At 43.7% G+C, this 12,605-nt stretch overlaps 1 protein-coding gene across 1 annotated transcript in view; it reads left to right on the top strand.

Annotated features, from left to right (window-relative positions):
• Positions 1 to 12,605, top strand: part of LOC121694725 (adhesion G-protein coupled receptor G5-like) — an 84,260-nt gene that overhangs the window by 17,957 nt on the left and 53,698 nt on the right. The window contains exons 5-7 of the mRNA XM_042075017.1: positions 1,982 to 2,095; positions 2,373 to 2,418; positions 4,010 to 4,104. Coding sequence (XP_041930951.1) covers positions 1,982 to 2,095; positions 2,373 to 2,418; positions 4,010 to 4,104 — 255 coding nt within the window. The remainder of the gene's footprint in view (positions 1 to 1,981; positions 2,096 to 2,372; positions 2,419 to 4,009; positions 4,105 to 12,605) is intronic.

The raw sequence follows: 12,605 nt of genomic DNA, 5'->3' as shown, positions 1-12,605 counted from the left end.
TAATAATAATAATAATAATAATAATAATAATAAAGCTTTATTTGTATAGCACCTTTCATACACAGAATGCAGCTCAAAGTGCTTTACATTTGAAGCATGTAACACAATAATAGTCAGTCAGTCATTATCAATCACTTTTCTTTGCTGTTTATGATATACTCAGCAACATATCAAAAATATAGAAAATGACGTCATAAGACTGGCAGCCTTAACCCTCTTAAGTTGTGTTGCAATTTGATTCCTTCAAATGCGCCACTGACTATCAAAATATTGATGCTCTGTTTGTAGTTGCAGTGCTTCAACAGAGGTGTCACTCTGATTGGTTTAATAGTCCATGAGCCACTCTGATTGGTTTAAAGGATGTTGTGCCGAAAACACACCTATGGCTGATTAAGAAACATAAGAGGCGCCTGATGTTTGATAACAAAACCACCCCGAATGTGGACTGGACAAAAGCTATTTGCTAGTGACCATGCGTTTTGGATCGTAAGATAAAGGCCTCTATCTTTCCGGGTGCTGCACTTTATGTACTGCTAGAACCCAGGAAAGCAGAACAGTTTTTTTTTTTGTTTAGCTTTTAATGGCTGATGACGGGACAAAGGGGAGCGATATTGAAGCAGATTGCAGCAGTTACTTTGACAAAAACAATAATGACAATGATGTGGAGGAGAGAGAGCTGATGTGCAGAGTGCACTATCTGATGTGGAGGAGAGAGAGCTGATGTGTAGAGTGCACTATCTGATGTGGAGGAGAGAGAGCTGATGTGTAGAGTGCACTATCTGATGTGGAGGAGAGAGAGCTGATGTGTGGTGCACTCTCTTAGGTATCTTAGAAGTGTCTAGTAGCGGACATCTGGTCTCCAGCGTTCTCCAGCGGCCACTGAGAAGAGACGAGAGGCTACTGGCCACAAAATAAGATGAACTTTGTCTGCACATGAGGATCTGCCATGAACCGAATCATGATCCACACAGAGACCTGGTCCCAGGGTACAGGGGTTTTCCATTGTCTGTATGGACAGGGATGGTAATTCAGGGTACAGGGGTTTTCCATTGTCTGTATGGACAGGGATGGTAATTCAGGAAAATAAGGGGAGGTGGTGTCTGCGTTTTCATTAAAGACTCTTGGTGTAGGAATTATACAGTAAAGGACAAACTGTGTCCACCTGATGTGGAGCTCATACTGTATGTTTAAGCCTAAGGCCGATTTACTTACCAAGACATTATGGGAACATCTGTGCAGTGTACATTCCACCTTGTGGGAACACAGCAAAAGCTGCTTCACTGTGTCCACCAATGATTACAACACAAACCGATGCACATATATTTTTTCTCTGGGATTTTAACCATTGTAAGCTGAACTGTGCGTTTCCTGGGTTCTAGCAGTACATAAAGTGCAGCACCCGGAAAGATAGAGGCCTTTATCTTACGATCCAAAACGCATGGTCACTAGCACACAGTGTATAGCGATTCGTGGGGATGGCGAAAAACATTGTTTGTTTTGTTTTTCGCCATCCCCACGAATCGCTATACATTTAATTGGCCACATGGGTATTTCCACCAATCGCTATACATTTAATTGGCCACATGCCTTAAAAACAATGATATTTTATGAAACCTTGTTCAGGGCACATCTGGCTTTAAAGGCAGACGAACTCTTGAGTGCCCATGTGGTTTTGAATGCAAAGATGCTCATAGGGTTCATTGGGTCTTAATGGGTTAAAATGCTCATAGGGTTCATTGGGTCTTAATGGGTTAAAATGCTCATAGGGTTCATTGGGTCTTAATAGGTTAAAGTGACACAGTTTCCCTGATACTTTCACAAATCATGTCATCCTCATGTTCCTCCAAATGTTGAATGAAATTTTGCAATTTATTTGTACTTCATTGTGCCAACCATTGTGTCAATGATTTAGAAAATATTGGTATTGCCGCCTATTATCACTGCATGCATATTAAATCTCCATCCTCATGTCCTGTTGCAGGAGCTAAGTGTCTCAGGTGGACGAATCTATGGGATCAGCATCTGTAATAAGAATATCTCAGGGTTGAATCAGCGCGTCAACATCACAGTCAGTCTACCCAGTGCTGACATAAGGGTAGGAGACAGACACACTCGGCAGTTATTTTCACTTCAGTTATTTTCAATGCTTCTACAGTTATTTTCAATGCTTCTACACAGTTATTTTCAACGCTTCTACACAGTTATTTTCAATGCTTCTACACAAAGCACAGATAAGTGCTTTAAAAAGGCTTTACTTTATGATGTCATCTGCTTCACTGGGGACAGTCAAACATGACTTATAATCTTGTGACATCACTCTTCCTCAGCTTATAATATTGTGACATCACTCTTCCTCATCTTATTTCCTGTAGGAAAACAAGGAGCCAAATTGTACATTTTTGGATTTCTCAAGCAATGGTATGGATTATGACGGTGATGATGTCATTGTGTCTTGCATTTCTACCCACATTATGTTGCTCTGAGCACAGACAGAATAACTCTGTGGGCTGTATTTTGGGTCACCAGCGCATGGCGTAAAGTTCGTTTTTCACCCACGCGAAGTTGAATTCGGTATTTTGCACGTTTATTTTTTAAGCATTGCGCCCAGGGGTGTGGCAATTAACAACCTAGGGAGGGGACTAGCGCGTTGTCTAAAAATCGCTATCATACACCACCTAAACCTGGTCAGAAGTCAATGGCGAGTTGTTCATATGCTAATTTAAGAGCGCACGTCAACAGTCATATTGGCAGGTGCACGCACCATCCTTCTATCATCCATGTACGCACACCAGCACACGTCCATGCAAAGCATTACAAATTGCACGATTACAATGGGAAACATAATTAGAACAAAGATATTACGAAATACTGTACATCTCATAATAATTAGTTATTCACCATCATTTGCAAATTGGTAATGACGGTTAAAAGTGATTAGGGGAGAGGCAAGAGACACGTATGGAGCACAGCTGAAGACGCACTGTCACGAGATATAAGCAACTCCTCTGCAGGATAAATGTTGTTTTATTCAGTCATTTGAGCAATATTAGGGTAAGTGTTGCTTTTTCCAGCCTATGTTTTCGATGGTAACCCATTGTCAGTCAATGGTGAAAGTAACTGCATATAACTGTCTTGTCGTTGACTTATTCCTTGGTGAAGTTAGTTTCACTTTGCCAACGAGTTCAAATAATAGACGAGTGCAAATGCGTTAAGGCTATGCTAGGTTTTAGTAAAGCATGGTTTAAGAATGACTATTCCATACGGTCTCGCAAGCAGCCTCCTTCAAATGCGCCGTTGAATGCCAAAATACCGATGCATTTATTTGACATATCGCGCTTTGCGCCGTTAAAGGGAATGACAGAGGTCATTCTCATTGGTTTAAAATGATGTTACGCCCCAAACACACCCATATGACTGATTAAAAGACCTAGGAACACCTTGTTGCGCCATGCGCTCCACTTTTGATAACGAAACCCCTCCCAATGTGAACTGGACATCCTGCTAAATTTGAATAGACTTTTGATGAGTGACGATGCACTTTAGAATGTCATGATAGGGCCCCATTACTCTCTCTCCATAACTCTTCTCTCTCTACCCATAACTCTCTCTCCATAACTCTACTCTCTCTCTCCATCACCCTGTGTGTTTTCCTCTCATCTGTGTGTGGAATATGATGTGTGTGTTTTGTGGAATATGACGTGTGTGTTTTGTGGAATATGACGTGTGTGTTTTGTGGAATATGATGTGTGTGTTTCCCATAGAGGCTTCTAGAATTTGATGCTACCCATAGCCATCACAGTAAAGCTCTACAGCAGTTCTTAGTTCATACAGTACTTTTAGCAATAAACACCCAAGATTCAAAGCGGTGCGTTACTAGGAGACATCAATCAAACAGAGGGCGATACAGACATATCTCAGTACTTAAGTATTGCAACCATGGGCTGATTTGGGTTTTCTGTGGAGATAAGCTATATGCACACGCTGATATCTAAACATCTTTTTCTTTCAGATTTCAAGACAGATGGCTGCTTAACACAGTGGAATAAAGCAGAAGAAAAAGTCATCTGTTCCTGCAACCACTTGACCTACTTCGCTGTACTGATGGTATGTGATGGCCGATTTTCCCAGCATGCTTTGTGTTGCTCTGGCTGCGGTAGAAATAAGCCCTGCATGGGTGTGTGTGTGTGTGTGTGTGAGACCCCTGCATGGGTGTGTGTGTGTGTGTGTGTGTGTGTGTGAGACCCCTGCATGGGTGTGTGTGTGTGTGTGTGTGTGAGCCCTGCATGTGTGTGTGTGTGTGTGTGTGTGTGAGCCCTGCATGTTAGAGGGTGTACTGTACTGTATGTGTGTGTGTGTGTGAGCCCTGCATGTTAGAGGGTGTACTGTACTGTATGTGTGTGTGTGAGCCCTGCATGTTAGAGGGTGTACTGTACTGTATGTGTGTGTGTGAGCCCTGCATGTTAGAGGGTGTACTGTACTGTATGTGTGTGTGTGTGTGAGCCATGCATGTTAGAGGGTGTACTGTACTGTATGTGTGTGTGTGAGCCCTGCATGTTAGAGGGTGTACTGTACTGTATGTGTGTGTGTGAGCCATGCATGTTAGAGGGTGTACTGTACTGTATGTGTGTGTGTGTGTGTGTGAGCCATGCATGTTAGAGGGTGTACTGTACTGTATGTGTGTGTGTGAGCCCTGCATGTTAGAGGGTGTACTGTACTGTATGTGTGTGTGTGTGTGTGTGTGTGAGTGAGTGAGCGAGCCCTGCATGTTAGAGGGTGTACTGTATGTGTGTGTGTGTGTGTGTGTGTGTGTGTGTGCATGTGTGAGTGAGCCCTGCATGTTAGAGGGTGTACTGTATGTGTGTGTGTGTGTGTGTGTGTGTGTGCATGTGTGAGTGAGCCCTGCATGTTAGAGGGTGTACTGTATGTGTGTGTGTGTGTGTGTGTGTGTGTGCATGTGTGAGTGAGCCCTGCATGTTAGAGGGCGGCTTACATCCATGAGCAGCGACAGCCAGCAGCTGATGCTAGAATTAAGCATGTGAGGAAAATCCAAAATGTCTCAGACTCAACTTGATCTCAGCAATATAATGAATAGCTGTACCTTACTGTGTAAACGATCTCAGCAATATAATGAATAGCTGTACCTTACTGTGTAAACGATCTCAGCAATATAATGAGTAGCTGTACCTTACTGTGTAAATAATCTCAGCAATGTCAAAGTCAAAGTCTGCTTTATTGTCAATTTCTTCACATGTCAAGTCATACAAAGAGATCGAAATTACGTTTCCCACTATCCCATGGTGGAGACAAGACATATTTTACCAATTAGGTCGCCCTTGGTGATGAGACCCAGAGTTGTGTCGTCAGCAAATTTCACTATGTGGTTGTTGCTGTAGGTTGCAGTGCAATATAATGAATAGCTGTACCTTACTGTGTAAATGGTCTCAGCAATATAATGAATAGCTGTACCTTACTGTGTAAACGATCTCAGCAATATAATGAATAGCTGTACCTTACTGTGTAAATGTATTTGATCTGTCCACATTCATGTCTTTTGGGACATGAAGGTCCAGTCTAATACGGTTTAATGTGTAACTTTTGGAACACCTCACCTTTCAAAAGCAGTCACTGAGAATGCTAGTCATGGGAGGAGCCTATACCATATTGGAGGCGCATCAGCCGGCGAGACTAAGGGCATTACAGGGCATAGCACATGCCGGAGAGACTAAGGGCATTACAGGGCATAGCACATGCCGGAGAGACTAAGGGCATTACAGGGCATAGCACATGCCGGAGAGACTAAGGGCATTACAGGGCATACCAAGTGCCCACTGATGCCCCCTTCACACACAAAAAAAACATTTTTGCTCGGAGGGCCCCCTTTTGCTCAAGGGCCTGTGGAAAACTCATTGGTTAATCCTGCCTTGTGTGTGTGTGTGTACTGTATGTGTGTGTGTGTGTGTGTGTGTGTACTGTATGTGTGTGTGTGTGTGTCCGCGCGTGTACTGTATGTGTGTGTCTGTATGAATGTGTATGTGTTTGTGTGTACTGTATGTGCATGTGTGTGTGTTTTTGAATACTGTATGATGTCAAGTCAGTTTATTTAGTATAGCGCATTTAACATGCACAAAGTGCAACCCAAAGCGCTCCACATACAAGACATTGACAAAAAACAAAAGACAATAAGACAAAAAATGCCAGACGGAGCGGCGTAGTCGCCAGCGTTGACACCACATGACAAAACATTTAAAAAATAACAAACACAAAAGATGCCGGACGGAGCGGCGTATTGGCCAGCGTTCCCGTGTGTTAGGAAGAGGTGGCCTGGCAACAAGCTCGAACTAAGTCTAGGGAAATTAGATGTGCTGCCCAGACCAGAGTCCCTAACCTAAGTGTGTGCAATGGTGGGGCAGTTAGTGTGTACGAACTAATAGGAGATGAAATGCAAGAGGACACCAGCTTACCTCCAAGTCCTGGACCAGCCCGCACATTGCCTTCTCTAGGCGACCAGCCCATACCTAATTCCTACTTCCAAGAATGTTCATAGAAAAATGTGGGGAAAACCCCAACACAAAAACAAAACAACGAAAATGTGTCCAAACACAAAATATATATCCAATGGGAGAAAGGGAATACTCATCAAAAGGGTCCAGGGCGGAAACCATGAGGTGCTGGTAGGCCCCAAGCAGGCCTTTCCTCATGCCAAACTGAGATTCCTCCATTAAAGCCGCTTCATGGCTTTTATAGCTAGCTCACAGCTACCAGGTCAAAGAAACAAACTGGTGCCCCCTTGTGGATGAGATGTGTTTGTGAAAGTGTGCTGTCTCACAAAGTGCAAATCACAGGCAGCACATCGTAACACCGTGACACTAAGACATACAAGACAGACAACACAGCAAATTGAAAATAAATAAATAAAATAATAATAATCATGTTAAAATGAGTCCAATTTCAAGACCAACAAAGTTCTTTCACTGACCAACTCAGAGAATTTACTGGCAGTCTGGAAAGCAGAGCACCAGAAGAACAACAGTCTGAAGTCATGATGGGCGATCTTCCTGCTGCTCGGTGGCTTTAGCAAGGACCGTTTGTTGCACCCAGCATCAGAGGCTATACGTTAACGTTATTGCAGCCCGCAGGTCAGCCGCAGCTCGGTGGTCGTGGCAGCTGCAGATCTCTCGCAGAGTAGGCCCATTGACCTGAGCAATCTCTCCGTCCAGATGAGTCCAGACAGAGGATGTGCAGCGTCAGATGGAAGAGGGATGGCTAGTCAAGGCAAGCTCATCAGCCCAGTCGAATAGAAACTAACGTTACCGTTAGTTATCAGCCAGAAAAAAGGACCAAGAATAACACAAAACTATCGACAATAACGCAAATAAAGGGTGAAAACATTTAACTTGACAAATAAATACAAAAAAATAAACATGACATTACATAAAATTACGAACATTACATAAAAACAAACAAAAACATGATGCCAGACGGAGCAGCGTGTCTCGCCAGCGTCCCCGTAACCGGTGTGTGTGTGTGTACTGTATGTGTGTGTGTGTGTGTGTGTGTGTACCAGTGTTGATTTAGACAGCAAATTCTGATTTAGTCTTATTCTTAGTCTTTTGAATAACACACCATTTAGTTTTAGTCATATTTTAGTCATCTGAAATCTTTTAGTCTTAGTCTAGTTTTAGTAGACCAAATATTAGCAGATTTTAGTCGACTAAATCTACAGTGGATGTAGTTGACAAAGGGCCCTATCATGACATTCTAAAGTGCATCGTCACTCGTCAAAAGTCTATTCAAATTTAGTAGGCTGTCCAGTTCACATTGGGAGGGGTTTCGTTGTCAAAAGTGGAGTGCATGGCGCAACAAGGTGTTCCTAGGTCTTTTAATCAGTCATATGGGTGTGTTTGGGGCGTAACATCATTTTAAACCAATGAGAATGATATCTGTCATTCCCTTTAACAGCGCAAAGTGCGATATGTCAAATAAATGCATCTGTATTTTGGCATTCAACGGCGCATTTGAAGGGGGCTGCTTGCGAGACCGTATGGAATAGTCATTCTTAAACCATGCTTTACTAAAACCTAGCATAGCCTTCACTCATTTGCACTCGTCTATTATTTGAACTCATTGGCAAAGTGAAACTAAATTCACCAAGGAATAAGTCAACGACAAGACAGTTATATGCAGTTACTTTCACTATTGACTGACAATGGGTTACCACCGAAAACATAGGCTGGAAAAAGCAACACTTACCCTAATATTGCTCAAATGACTGAATAAAACAACATTTATCCTGCAGAGGAGTTGCTTATATCTCATGACAGTGCGTCTTCAGCTGTGCTCCATACGTGTCTCTTGCCTCTCCCCTAATCACTTTTAACCGTCATTACCAATTTGCACATGATGGTGAATAACTACTCATCATGAGATGTACAGTATTTCGTAATATCTTTATTCTAATTATGTTTCCCATTGTAATCGTGCAATTTGTAATGCTTTGCATGGACGTGTGCTGGTGTGCGTTCATGAATGATAGAAGGATGGTGCGTGCACCTGCCAATATGACTGTTGACATGCGCTCTTAAATTAGCATATGAACAACTCGCCATTGACTTCTGACCAGGTTTAGGTGGTGTATGATAGCGATTTTTAGACAACGCGCTAGGCCCCTCCCTAGGTTGTTAATTGCCACACCCCTGGTCGCAATGTTTAAAAAATAAACGTGCAAAATACCGAATTAAGCTTTGCGCGGGTGAATAACGAGCTTTACGCCATGCGCTGGAGCCCAAAATACAGCCCTAAATGTTTCTCCAGAATTTCTGGTCATTGGAAGTATCCATCAGTCTGTTATGGCATTAAGGTTTGAATATGCAGTACAGACACATATTTAACAGTTGTAATACAAAAGATGTATTTTATTGTATTCTTAATGTCAAAAAAACTGTCCGTACATACTCTGTGATTAATTCATCCAAATTAAGCACATGCATCCATTTTTGCTATAAACATCTTAAAAAGAAGTTTGGTAGATGAGTGAATCAATGAAGAGCCAAACCAACATTATAGACTAAAGTTCAACGTCTCTCTCTTTTATTATAACAATGAAGATCCAAACCAACATTATAGACTTTAAAGTTCAACGTCTCTCTCTTTTATTATAACAATGAAGAGCCAAACCAACATTATAGACTAAAGTTCAACATCTCTCTCTTTTATTATAACAATGAAGAGCCAAACCAACATTATAGACTAAGGTTCAACATCTCTCTCTTTTATTATAACAATGAAGAGCCAAACCAACATTATAGACTAAGGTTCAACATCTCTACAACATTATAATTTTCCCTTTGGCTCAGGCATCAGCGTAGTGCCTGGTGTCAGATTTTTTTAGATAAATGCAAATGACTGAAGTTACCACTCACTATCAATGACATGTGCAGAGTAGGCTACCCTAACACCAAAGTAATGTTTGGAATACCCCCTATGATTTTTCCTTTTTTGGCCATTCAAACATGTTGTAGATTTTAATTCACATGATTACTAGGTTGTTGCCTTTTCTATCCAGTAGGTGGCAGTCCAGGATAAGAAATAGAGAAGTTCAAAACAGTACAGTAAGGAAAACAAGAGAATGAGCCTACAAGTGCAAACGGAAATGTAGTTTGTTCCGTTGTTGGAATGGAAATAAATGTAACCACCTTCAACATACTTTTGAAGACATTTTGTTTCAAGTGTGCAACACATGTAGTCAATTTATTAAGGGAGTTTGTCTGTTATAAGGTAGGCTCAGCAAAACGTTAGCTAAGTTACCTTTGACAAGGCTGCTGGCTAGCATTATTATCATCAAGAGGTGTGCTGACTCGTAGGGCTAACTCTGGATTGTTTTGCATTGAGGTGCTACTTCAGACGTGAGAACTGCTACGGTAGGCAACGGAAATTCCTTACTGCAGATTCAGAAATAGTAGATTGATGCTCCTGTCAACAGTAGGCTACTGGTCTGGGTGTTCTTTTTAAAACGTAGGATAAATGTTTCATTCAAATCAGTGCTTTCCGGTCTGCCTGCTTCAGTCACGATAGCCAGACTGCACTGGGTCCAATGTCACTATGAAATGCGATTAATGAGCGAAGACAGCTGAAATCAGTCACAGCTGTGTAACTGATGTGCCGGTGATCCACTAGCATGCGATGCGAACTCCGCGATGCAGTATTCATTTCTATGAGAAGCGAATTCCGCACCCGCATAGGAGTCTGGTTATGCGGTGCGACGAGAGGCACGTCCAAAAATTCAGCATCCCCAACTTTATGCAAATGAATCCGTCCATCGCGAGGTGAGTATCCAATAGCAGAGCAATAAGCAGGGGAGGTCCATCATCACGTAGCCTAAACAAAACCTGATTTTCAGGGGGGTATTCCATCAACCTCGCTAAAGGCCAACCCTGGCTTATTTCGATAAGTCTCGCTAATTTTAGTGAGAATTCCGTTCCATTAATGAGGTTAATGTGAATCCCAGCTTGGTAACCATGGGAATTTATGCCACAGAACTAACCTGCTCCGTAGCAGGTTAACTTTCAAGCTAAATTAAGCTGTGTTGCAAAAAAAAAACAATCAGTCGGAAAACGAGTCCAAAAAGATGGTTCCGTCAACCTGTGCTCTCGTCACCTGTAGCCTACAACTTCAAAAATAGAAGTAGGCCTAGAAATGTTTTTTCCGACAGTGCACCAAGCATGGATTTACGCATTCACTAGCTCCAAAGAATGTAGTGTAACGATTTGATAGCGAGACACATAGTTGTCCAATCAAAAGGTTTATTAGCTGAGAACGAGAGCAGGGACACAGAACACAATACACACGGAACAGGTCAAGTACACACACACACTACACATACAGGGGAGGACGCAGCCCCCCACACAAAAAGGATCACACACGAGGGAGAACCAAAAGGGAAACATGTTACAATAAAGACGCTAACATTACACTTATAACTTAGGAGATATAAAGACATAAACCCCCCAAATGTTCGCTCTCGTATCCCAGGATGCCCTGCGCGGGAGAACGCTAACACTGTCTTTTGCGCCGACGTTACATAGCTCCCTCAACAAGCCATTGCCGTCCTCGGCAATGCCCACGAGGTAGCCACATGCTAACGTCGGCGCGCGTCGCCCGCCACTCAGTTCAGTGCGACAGTACCGCCAAATCACGTGGGGTGCACGCCGCAGGAGCTCACTCAACGGGGCGCCACGCTGCTAGCAATCCAGTGCGGGCGTGCTAGCAGCCACGTGGCCGACCCGCTCGTCACCAGCTCACTTTCAGCAGCCGCCCTCAGGCTGCACTTTCCGCGGCCTTTTCAACCGTCGACACTGTACCAAGCACCGGGGTTCGAGGGGGGGGTCAGATGAAGCTGCACCAACGCCACTCCGCTCCGTCGTTTCACCGACCAGGACAGACAGGCATCGGTTCTGCTGCAGCCAGACAACCGTTGTTGCCTCGCTCCGTTGTCCTGCTCTGCTCCCGGCCCGCTTCACTCCGTCATGGACGCGACGAAGGCTTGACCCCCCAGATGGCCATGCTATCGAACTCCACACAACAAACTTTTTTAAAGGCACCGGCCAACAGGCCAACTAGAACGGGCGCCCACACAGCACGGTGCCTCTCACACGCCCCCACAAGTTTTAAAGTTCAGAGTTCAGAGGGCCTTTCCGTCGAAGCTGCCCCACCGTCGTGAGTTCGCTGCCCAGGCCAGCGTCGTCTTCTCCGCGAACGCTTCTTCAGGCCCCTCTTCCGGCAAGATCTTCTCCCATGGCCGCAGGCAGCTCCAGACGACAGCTCCTCTCCTCCGTCGGCAGTAGCAATAGAAGGCCCCGAGCTCTTTAGTAGCCCTTACAAGGCCTCTCTGGATCCTCCTGCGTGGGCCTCCACCCAGTGGTGAGGTCTTCCATTCCCAGCTTCTCTCGCTGGGCGGAGGCCATGTTCGAAAGTCGCTTCTGACACCAATGTAACGATTTGATAGCAACACACACACAGTTGTCCAATCAAAAGGTTTATTAGCTGAGAACGAGAGCAGGGACACAGACACAGAACACAATACACACGGAACAGGTCAAGTACACACACACACTACACATACAGGGGAGGACGCGGCCCCCCACACAAAAAGGATCACACACGAGGGAGAACCAAAAGGGAAACATGTTACAATAAAGACGCTAACATTATACTAAAAACTAAGGAGAAACACAGACATAAACCCCCAAATGTTCGCTCTCGTATCCCAGGATGCCCTGCGCAGGAGAACGCTAACACTGTCTTTTGCGCCGACGTTACAGTATGAAGATTATGCGATTAAAAATGTTTTAACTTCACATGCGTGTGGTTCTAGGAATCGTGCTACTCTGCGTCACTTACATTCAGTGGTGGTGTAACGTGCAGCGAGACGGCATAAGAAAGGATACATTCTTGCGTGTTCGCTGGTTCGCTTCCCATACGAAGTATTAAGGCTACATTGTTTATCACCTTGATAATGGCATTTTTAGTTATCACTATTAATCTTTGATGAAAGACATATGTCTACTGCTGATAAAGGGTCATGCACATTTGGTAGGCTGTTCAGTGAC

The sequence above is a fragment of the Alosa sapidissima genome, chromosome 20 (assembly GCF_018492685.1).
Source record: "Alosa sapidissima isolate fAloSap1 chromosome 20, fAloSap1.pri, whole genome shotgun sequence".
NCBI classification, from domain to species: domain Eukaryota; kingdom Metazoa; phylum Chordata; class Actinopteri; order Clupeiformes; family Clupeidae; genus Alosa; species Alosa sapidissima.
This window is presented reverse-complemented; position numbering and strand designations above follow the sequence as displayed.